Here is an 11101-nt window from a genome sequence, read left to right on the forward strand (position 1 = left end):
TCCTTGTGGACGGCTCTGAAAGTATTTTGTAGATATCACAAATATACTTTCCGCTTTATAACATAATCCGGTTATAAAATATAAGATTAAACTCTTACTCAAGCTCGATATGATATTTTTATAACACCATTTGTAATTCATAAAATCTCCATTCAATTATTTCGCAGTTTTTAGGCATAAATACACTTTTTTTTTTTGTCCTTACTTATCTGTTTACTGAAATAATGCGAAGTTTAAATCCAACCGATTATTACTTATCAACGTGTTAAAAGTAATATTTGTATCACGTATAATCCCATCAAACTAAAATGCAATAACGACAAAAATCAGCGTCGTTAACGTTTTTCGTTTGTTTTTATCGATCGCAATTAAAAAAATTATAAGGAAAGAAGGATAAGAGCAAAAGAAAAAATTTCCATCAACTCTATATTTTTTGTTACGAACTTTTCTCGTCAACAGTATAAATTTTCAAAACTGCAATTTATCCCAGACTAAATAAACCAAGAAATTGAATTCGGTTAGTTCATAAATTACTTTTACTAATCAATAGTAAAATTAGTTTGATCTCCTTATTTAAAAAACTATTGATTCATTGGAAAAGGTTCAAAGGGGGATTGCTAGGATGATTTCTGACACAGAAGAGTTATCTTTTAGAGATAAATTAAGATATTTTAATTTATTTTCTTATTAGAAATGAAAAGTTAAAGTTTACAAGATTACCAAGAGGGGCAGAGGAATCAATAGGATAGAAACCCCTGAATTCTTTGTGTTCTTTCTGGACGTAAAGCTACTAAGGCTATTCCTAATTTTGAATCACCGACCAGAAGGAAGACATCCGGTCAGCAACATTGTACCTCCAGCTATCAATATAGTAAAAGCGACTCTCATTTTTATAATGTACCCACAATTCAAAGTCCAGAGAAATGTTTTTGGTATCGCATGGATTTAAACCCAGTTCGCCATCTCCGAAATTCAAAGATTTAACACTCGCGCCCACTGAAGACAATGGAACACAAGAATACAACTTTGAGAATTTGAAAGACAGGCTATTCTCCAGTAAGACAGTTTTATTTTTCTAACATGGTGATTGGTTTATTGAACGAGTGCCAACAGCAGTAGCGGAAGCTGGTAATCTGCAATAGTTTAAAAGAAGAATAGCTGATATTCTGAAAAATAAATGGTGGATTTAAATGTTTTACTTTTGTGAAATACGGTCTTGAAGGGAAAAATGGTTTTATGATCTCCCTATGTTATCTTATAACGCTATATTTGTGAAAACAGATTTTTGCAGGTTTTATACTTTGAGTTAGACAACAGTCTGTAGTATTTTTCACATTTAAATACTTCGTCTTTTTTATTTTTCTTCCGATAAGTTAGTAAAATTAACAACCTATTCGGAACTGTGAATTATTTATATTATAACAATTGATCATAATATATTTTAAATGAAGAAATCCGTCCCCCGGTGGGACAGAGGTAAGTTTTAGGGACTTTCAGCACTAAATCCGGGGTTATATTCCCGCGGTAGATACAGGAGACAGCACAATATGGCTTTGCTTTAATACAAAGGAATAAATACTCCTACGGGTCAGTGAAAAGTTAATGGACTTACAGTACCAAAATCTAGGGCTCGATTTCTCAAGGTAGTAAATAATATATATATTACAGTAATGCATTAAATAATATATATATATATATATATATGGCATGTCTATAAAGTATTAAAAGCGGAAAAATTTTAATATTTAACTCTGTAAAACATTTACCTTCAAAATGGGTTATAATTTCATTATACAACATTTACAAGAATTTTGCCTATAATTCACACAGGGAAAAGGAGGGTCAGCCATGATTTTTCTTTTTTGTTGCATGTTTTAAAATTAATTGTAGAGGGCGAATATCTACGTAGGCCTAAATGGTAGGTAAGTGTACATGCGTTATTTTAAATGGTAATTAATTAATATGAAATGAGAAACAAAAATACGCGCAATGAATTCAAAAACATTCTGTAATTGTCATTATGGCATGTACTTGTAACTTTAGAAAAATATATTCTTACCAGTCACAAACTTAAATAAATATACATTTTTTTTTTAAATGAGTTATTGTTGTTAGGCTTAACGTATCTCCTTTTTTCTTTTCTTTTTTTGTATCGCACTAGAGTCTAACGAAACATTTTTCTTAACGTTAGGCTTAGGAATTATAACTAATTTTTCTTAAGTGGTCGCGTGCTTTGGCATTATCGTACATTTTGCTTCCAAATAGTATCTGTGATCATCAGAACTTTATTTAAACAAATTATTAAACAAAAGAACGAAAAAGACTTGGGCAATCTACACAAAGAAAAGATTGTATGCTACCTTAGATTTTTACTTTTACATACTTGTAAAAAGGATACGATCTGAATATTGAATTATTATGGACTTTGGGAGCATACCTTTTCAATCATTATTAGTATTATTAAATGATTCTTAATAGATTCCCTAATTTCAGGTTATAAATTAATTACAATTATGAATAAACACAAAGTAACTAAGTATCTTTAGGGTTAGAAAAAACAAAAAACCTTTGTTCACTTAAGTTCAAAATCAAATCTGAGTTTCTTGCTTAACATGTTTAATTTGTCTTTGATTTGCTTGTATACAGTTGGCAATTAGTGTCACTCATCAGAAAATACCTTAAAAATTCAACCAAAAGATTACAATGAGTATCACTAACATAATAATTATTTTTACTTGGACATGAATTATTACAAACAGAAGGAGAAAGGGGGTATACTACAACATACCAAGCCAAGGTTTTTCATCTGAGAATTTAATTTTTTTTAAATCATAATTATTTTACTCTTACGTGAAAAACTGGTATATTTTAACACATCCTCTTATATCTGAAGTTTTTTGTAACATTAAAGTTGCATGTTTATAAAGACCTGGTATTGTTATTTGTTGTTTAATTTTTTCATAACTTTATAAAAGATGGCTTGCCTATGATGAAGTCTAGAGATAAATACACTTACAAGAGCTTATATGTATGTATATATATATATATATAGAGAGAGAGAGAGAAAGTAACAAAGCTTTATTATTGCAGTCATAGGTTTTAAAAAGAACAGTCTTCATATTTCTGTGTTACATGTAGTAGCACCTTAGTTAGAAATTCTCTAAATATCACTGTATCTAAGATACCAAAACCTATTCATCATGAGGACATGTATTACTTTTTGATCAATTAACATTTTGTTCATGGAAGCGATATTTTTAATAAACGTTTTGTTCATGGAAGCTACGTTGTTATAGAACATGTATATCATGAATTGTTTCTCTGTTATGAATAGGAAATTATTTAAACATCACTCGGTTATACTCTTCTACACTAACTAGTGACAAGTCTCATCTTTTAGGAGGGATTTCAGCCATTGCATATTTTTTAAGTCTTCATAGAATGAGATTTGCAAGTTCATGTTTCAAATTTGATGATGTCAAAACGTTGTACATGTGCTGTTATGTTAAACTTATATTAAAGTTTTTCTTCATTACCCATTCAAGCTGTCTCCAGCCAATATTATTCATGTTTCAAAACTTTCAAGTGTTTATTTCACTATTTTATCATCTGTCAGTTTTCAATAGCACTCCCTTCTGATAGAGTTTAGAATAGCAGTTTTTACATATAATTAACAGCTTTGTCTTTTTTTGCAAATTATAATTTGGGTGAATTTGATTGATTTTCTAAAGTTTTTCTCCTTCTTAGGAGCTACTAGTTCATGAAGCAAGATTTTGGTACATATCTGACACTACATTATTATTTTTTTGTGGGATTCTTCAGTCAAGCTCTTAAAATAAGTGAAGATAGTAGTCTTCACTAGGCCTGAAATTTTTGATGCTCAACTTAAATGTTTCACCACTGTCCGATGTTTGTAGTAAAGACTGTGTTCGTACATGATGCACTGAGCGCTCGTAGTGTAGGATGGTGGCACAGAACTGTCACGCTATGATCTCAACTGTTTCAGTTCCCTGTTCTGAGGTGGCTGATCAGTCGACACGAAACTCGGTTGTTTCTAACTGCGTTAGCATAGAAGTGGGACAGGCTCTTTCAACAGGTCCGTGTGACCAAGATAACATTTCCACAGAACTGTCAAGCCAACAACCAACCATTATACATCTGTCCTTAACTGAAACCATGATTGAACAACAGGCTAACGGGGGTGATCAAAGCCATAAGAAGAAAGAATTGAAACATTTTTCAAATTCTGACAGCTATGATAATGTTTCACTGGGTAACTTGTCAAATATTTTAAAACAGAAAGATGAAGTTCCTGAATGTGATAAAAAAATTCAAGAAAAATCCTCTTGTACCGAGAAGTTAACTAACATGTATGCATTACCAGACCCTAAAAAAGAAAGCATTTGTGTTAGTCCTGATGGTTCTGAGTTAAATACTCATAGTTTAGCTGCATCATTAAGTGTAGGAAAGAATCTTCCAGAGAATCATGGTGTAAATGGTGAACTTAGCACATATACGAGTTTCCTCCCGAACCCCTGGGGTAGTGCCAAAAAGAAGAAAATAATTATAAAGCAACTGCCTCCTTTAGAGTCATCAATAGAGACAGACAACAAGATGATTGTTCGTAAGTCACTGCGTAGACAAACCAGTAAGTCTTGCTTTATAATTACATCGCAGTCAGAACCTAAGACATGTGATGCTGGGAATTTAGACATTTCAAAAAATTATTTATCAAGAACCTTACCCGATGAAGAGAATAAAAATTATGATAAAATTCTAAAATCTTCAGACTTAGGAAAGAGTATAGTTGATATTGAGTGTGTAACTCAAAAGTCCCAAGTTACAACAAACTGTGTATTTGAAAAGAAACAAATGCACTGTCCTAAGCAGAAAGCAGTTCTGACTGTTTCTCCTAATAAAACCAAAAGTACCATTCTGAGAAGAAAACGAACTCAAGGCAAGTCTGTGAAACACAAAAATAAATGTTTGGTTAAGAAAAAGAGGAAAAGGAAGGAGTCAATGTTAGATACTGTGACTATAAATATTCCATCACAAAAACCAAAAAGACCCAAATTGTCTCTAGGGCCGTACATTCACATTGTAGGTACAAAAGAAAGACCGCTGTCTGTCTCTGTCATCAACTTAGCTTTAACTGGAGAGGAGATGGCCAAACCTAGGGTTCAGGTTGCCAACAGGAACCCTAACAGAAGGTTACACGTAGGTCATGTAAGTACCCTGTCTTCAGCATATGATGCTTTTACTAAAGATGAGACTTGGTTGTGTGCATTCTGTCACAGAAGAAGCCACGTCGATGATCTCGGGGATCTGTTTGGGCCATACTACATAGAGGATGACAATCCAAAGAAAGATGATGATGTACTAGTAGATACTAACGCGTGTAATCCAGTAGAGCTCAATAAGCATTGCCGCTCACGTGTAAAGGTGAGTCTCTTATTACCTAAGAATATCTATACTACTAACGTCTAGTTTACCAACATGAAGATTGGTAAAGAAAGGAAAATATTTGTTCTCTGTGAATTGAGATTAAATATTTCAAAATTTTGGAATATTTTATATCTTTAAAGGAAGTTTGATCTAGGTAAAAAAATATATAATTGGTAATTAACATATAAACTTGAGTTTACATAGTCATTCTAAGTTTGTTTGTTTTTATGTGCTGATAAGTTTTTGAACATAATGTTACTTCTAGTTTTCCTTGTTCGCGAGTATGTAATCATAAATTATAAGTTCTTGTTTAAAATTAATGATACGTGAAATTATATCAGAAATGAAAAGTTTGTGAATGAAATCACAAAGTTTATTCAAATGTCAATAGAACTTACACATGCCAAAACAAGTATCAGAAACAAATGTTACGATACATTTAAGTTGACTAAAGTTTACTTCTACCAATGTCTTGTAATTAGAAGTTACAAGTTTAACAGTGGCAGTGTTTATGTTAACACATGAATTGTTTTTAGTCCTGGTATCTCAAACACTTAAAAACAATTACAGACACTTCATCAACTAAGAATGGTAGTACCTTCATTGTGTTAAATGGAAGTGCTTGTTTCTTCACTTGTTGATAACTCTCACGTCTAGTGTAACCCAATGTGTAAAATTCAGTAGTGAAGCATCACGCAGAAAAAATTTACAAACTTCTTTTTTGAATATGTATATTTAGATGAAATTATCTAATCAAGTCTTGTAAAGCAGGAGCTCATTCCATACATAGTCTGTGTATCAGTCTACGGTTCACCTCAACATACATTAAAATGTAGTGTTATTTACAGAGTACCAATAATTTTGAAGAGCTATGACAATAGCTGAACAAACACGTGATGTTTAGGTAAGTCAACAGTAGAGATTACTAGCAAAACCAACAATTTATATCTTTGACAAGTGAATTACAAGCATTCAAAAGGTAATTAAAATTTGTTAAGCTAATGCCAACATTTTATTGAAGTCAGTTGGGAACCAGAAACAATTTTATGTTTTATACCTAGTCACTTTTATAGGCATGCTTGTAGTTATTGGTTGTGTTTTGTTTCTGAAGTGTCTAGTATTGAACACTTTAGGAATTCACTGATGTACAATCTGTGTGTAAATGATTTATTTATGGGTTGCTACTATTTTGTGTTATGTGGTAACTCCTATTTCTTCATTTTGTCTTCTAACAAGTCACTGTCTTGTTTCTTCAATCGTTGTATAATAGTAGTTGAAAAGTTTTATTTGTTATTAGGTATAACACTACATCACAATAAAACTGATAATAGTTGTAAGCGTGTCTGTTTTACTGGCCCAATACGAGTTTCACAATAAAACTGATAATGATTGTAATCGTGTCTGTTTTACTGGCCCAATATGAGTTTCACAATAAAACTGATAATGATTGTAAGCGTGTCTGTTTTACTGGCCCAATACGAGTTTCACAATAAAAACTGATAATGATTGTAAGCGTGTCTGTTTTACTGGCCCAATACGAGTTTCACAATAAAAACTGATAATGGCTGTAAGCGTGTCTGTTTTACTGGCCCTATATGAGTTTCACAATAAAACTGATAATGGTTGTAAGCTTATCTGTTTTACTGGCTCTATACGAGTTTCACGATAAAAACTGATAATGGCTGTAATTGTGTCTGTTTTACTGGCCCAATAAGAGTTTCACAATAAAAACTGATAATGGTTATAATCGTGTCTGTTTTACTGGCCCTATACGAGTTTCACAATAAAAACTGATAATGGTTTTAAGCGTGTCTGTTTTACTGGCCCAATACGAGTTTCTAGTAAGAATGTATAATAGTACACATACACTTATTCTGTTGCATGACATTGGCAGTGTGGCTTTTCATTCAGTATCACAGAAATAGTGTTGTTTTATAAATAAAGATTTAGTTTAAGATGTGATATCATGTGAGCTAGAGTGTTTGGAGTATTAGTGATGAACATAAAAATAAGTAGAACAGATTTGATGCACCAGTGTCTCACAATAGGAAAATAAACAATTCAGTTATACAAAAAAAAGTATTTGTACTTTAATCAACGAATAATTAATTATCAAATTTCACTAGTCACCCAGCTGTTATAAGAAACACAGTATATAAACAGTTTTAATGCTCTTGTTCTATAATGAATACTATGTAATATGTATATAAAACTTGTGATGTTATTATTACTAAATACTTGAAATAAAACATGCCATTTCTAATGTTTTGAACAGTGGGTATATTGAAAATGTGCTTTCTTTGATATTTTGATTAATTTTTTTTATATAACTTAGAATTATCAGTTTGTCCCCATTAACTTTTTATGCACATTTTTGTAAACTATTCATGCTTCAGATTGCTCATTGGTCTATTAATTTGTTGGTTTCAAGATTCCTAATGTAATTTGCATAAAAAAAATGTAAACAAAAATACTATCAATATCCTAGTTAATTCCACTAATTAGTTCTGGAGTCCACTGTGTATTTTACATAGAAAATGAGGGATTCCGATATGGTACATTACCTTTTCTCACATAAATAGCTATTCTGTTCAGTGCTGCCCGCTATGTGGAATTTTTTTATGCATGCCAAAAGCCTTCTATCTCCCCTCTATTGGAATTGACTGATTGCGATGCATCTCTTATGTAAATCATCATGCATCAACCCTCCACCAATAAGAGTGTGACATACTTTCCTGACACGTGTAGCTTCCTCTATTCAATTCTTCCGAATTATCACTTCTTATCTAGCAGTAATTGTGTTCAGGTGTTTTTCTTTTGATGCTGTTCATGTGAATTGTGATTTTAATAGTTTAATTGCCAATGTGGGATTTCTTCATTATTATTTTTTTCTTTGCATTTGAGGAATTCTTTATTTTAACTTTTTTTTTCTGGCAATCACATATTGAACCTGGGGTGAAGATGGTATGATCCTCTTTCCTACCCTCACATGGATGTTGGTTCCAAGTGGCCTAAATTGTGGATTGTAGTTGACTTACCAATGGTATGATCCTCATCCTATGGATTGTAGTTGACTTGCCAATGGTATGATCCTCATCCTGTAGATTGTAGTTGACTTGCCAATGGTACGATCCTCATCCTATGGATTGTAGTTGACTTACCAATGGTATGATCCTCATCCTATGGATTGTAGTTGACTTGCCAATGGTATGATCCTCATCCTATGGATTGTAGTTGACTTGCCAATGGTACGATCCTCATCCTATGGATTGTAGTTGACTTACCAATGGTATGATCCTCATCCTATGGATTGTAGTTGACTTACCAATGGTATGATCCTCATCCTACACCCACATAGATTTCAATTCCCAGCGGCATGGGTTTTAGATGTAGTTCACTTACCATTTACAGTTTCTCATGCCCAAGCCACTCTACACCCAGAGGCACATCATTTTCATTTTCCTTATTTTTATAATTTTTGGGATTGAGTTTCATAAATATTGCATGGTACAGATCATAGTTCTCTATCAGTTGGATGGGCTCCTCTGTTTTCTGCCCATATATGCAACATCTTTCTACGATGGGCGAGAAGTATACCTGGTTCAGAAGTGGTGCAGTCCCCCACATCATATCTTTGAATCTGACTGTGTTATCTTAGGGAGGGTCCTTCAGAAGCTTTTAAAGGATGCTTCTTTCTTTCCCTCACACTGGCCTCTCCATCTGTTTAATGTGGGATTCTAGCTATTTATGTGAGAAGAGGTAATATACTGTATCAGAAGTTATATTTTTCCTACATTGAAAATGTATTTCCGATAGGTGCTTACCTTCTTTCACACTTCCCACTCTTCCTCCCCACTGAAAACCGATGATTCCATCTTCTGCTAAAACTCAAAGTGATAGTTTATTAGAATTGAATAGAAGGATCCACATGTGTCATGAGAGCATGTTGCACTTTTGTTGGTTGACGCATGATGATTTGCATGAGAGATGCTGTGGAATCAGTCAATTCCAATGAAGGGAAGATAGAAGGCTTGTGGCATGCAGAAATTTTTTGTTGCATATAGAGGGCAGCACTGTATGAGTAACTATTTATGTGAGTAGAGGTAAGTACCTATTAGAAGTGGAGGAAAATGATAACATTCACTTAGTTTTAGTCATTTTTCTACACTACAATTCCTATAATTTTTAACATTACTCAGTGTGATACACTATTTATGGGTCCTCTTGGTGGTTTGAAGATTAATATGAGTAAATAAAACATTGTTTGATCAGGTTGTTTTGATGTTAACTTGCCATTTTTTAACAGTCCACTCTCAAGAATGGCATTGTGTAAGAGACTAAATGTATCAAATATTGTTGAGCCAAAGCTCTGTATGTGTAAATCTGTGTTAGTGTTTACTTTAGTTGACTACATTTTGTTTCTCCTGTAGGATAGGAAGAATAGTACATATTCCAAATTTCCGGGACAATCTACCAGTTCTCAGAGTCCAGGTTCGAAACAGCCTTCCCCAAGCACATGCTCTGCACAACCTAGTGGGAAGCCGTTGTCAGAGTTTTGGGTTCACGAGAGCTGTGCCTTCTGGGCACACGGAGTTTATCTTGCTAGTGTAGACCAGGAAATTGCTGGATTAGCTCAAGCAGTAAAAGAAGCTGCCGACATGGTAATGTCTTGTACATAGCTGTTCATGTAAAAATTTATAAATATTAGAACGTTAGGAAAACTAGTAAGATACTTTAACAGAAAAGTGTGTAAAAAGAAGGTTGCTGTGTAATTACAGACTAATGAGAATGATCTAGTTGTATTAGGCTATAACTAATTATCATCATACATTTAATATACATGTGTTGGTATAAAGTTAGCCATATTTTCATGTTCAAAAAGTTTTTAATGATATCGTATGGTTTTTATGAACTTTTAATTATATCGTATCTAACATTTTCTACTTGGCAATAGTTTGGTGGAAAGTACATCAGTATTTAATAATTCATGCGTCAAACAACATTTTTCGGTAGGACTATGCTCCTCCATTTTATGCTATACAGTACCTTTTCACATTTATTCTGCAAGGCCCTCTTTACATTTTGTTATTTGAAACACCTTTTCACATTTATTCTACAAGGCCCTCTTTACATTTTGTTATTTGAACACCTTTTCACATTTGTTCTGCAGGCCCTCTTTACATTTTGTTATTTGAACACCTTTTCACATTTATTCTACAAGGCCCTCTTTACATTTTGTTATTTGAACACCTTTTCACATTTGTTCTGCAGGCCCTCTTTACGTTTTGTTATTTGAACACCTTTTCACATTTATTTTGCAAGGCCCTCTTTATGTTTTGTTATTTGAACAGCATGTATGTGAGACAAGTTCACACATTTTTGATTACATCTGTTACAGGCCCTAGTGTTTGAAAAGTGTATTTTTATAGTCCATGAAATTTAGTCAATATAAATCCAAACTCTACTACTTGTTCCACTGCTGTAGTTGACTAATAATGCTGTCTTATCCAAACTCTACTACTTGTTCCACTGCTGTAGTTGACTGATAATGTTGTATTATCCAAACTCTGCTACTTGTTCCACTGCTGTAGTTGACTGATAATGTTGTATTATCCAAACTCACCACTTGTTCCACTGCTGTAGTTGACTGATAATG

General features: G+C 33.0%; 1 protein-coding gene across 1 annotated transcript; it reads left to right on the top strand.

Annotated features, from left to right (window-relative positions):
• Nucleotides 1-1898: 1898 nt before the first annotated feature.
• On the top strand, nucleotides 1899-10106 carry LOC106476483 (the record flags this gene model as incomplete). The annotated part of the gene is made up of 3 exons (XM_022380339.1): nucleotides 1899-1918; nucleotides 3748-5442; nucleotides 9876-10106. Coding segments are annotated over exons 2-3 (1710 nt in total), but the record flags the coding sequence as incomplete, so codon positions are not given.
• Between the last annotated feature and the right edge of the window lie 995 nt (nucleotides 10107-11101).

The sequence above is a fragment of the Limulus polyphemus genome, unplaced genomic scaffold (genome assembly GCF_000517525.1).
Source record: "Limulus polyphemus unplaced genomic scaffold, Limulus_polyphemus-2.1.2 Scaffold10692, whole genome shotgun sequence".
Classification (NCBI taxonomy): domain Eukaryota; kingdom Metazoa; phylum Arthropoda; class Merostomata; order Xiphosura; family Limulidae; genus Limulus; species Limulus polyphemus.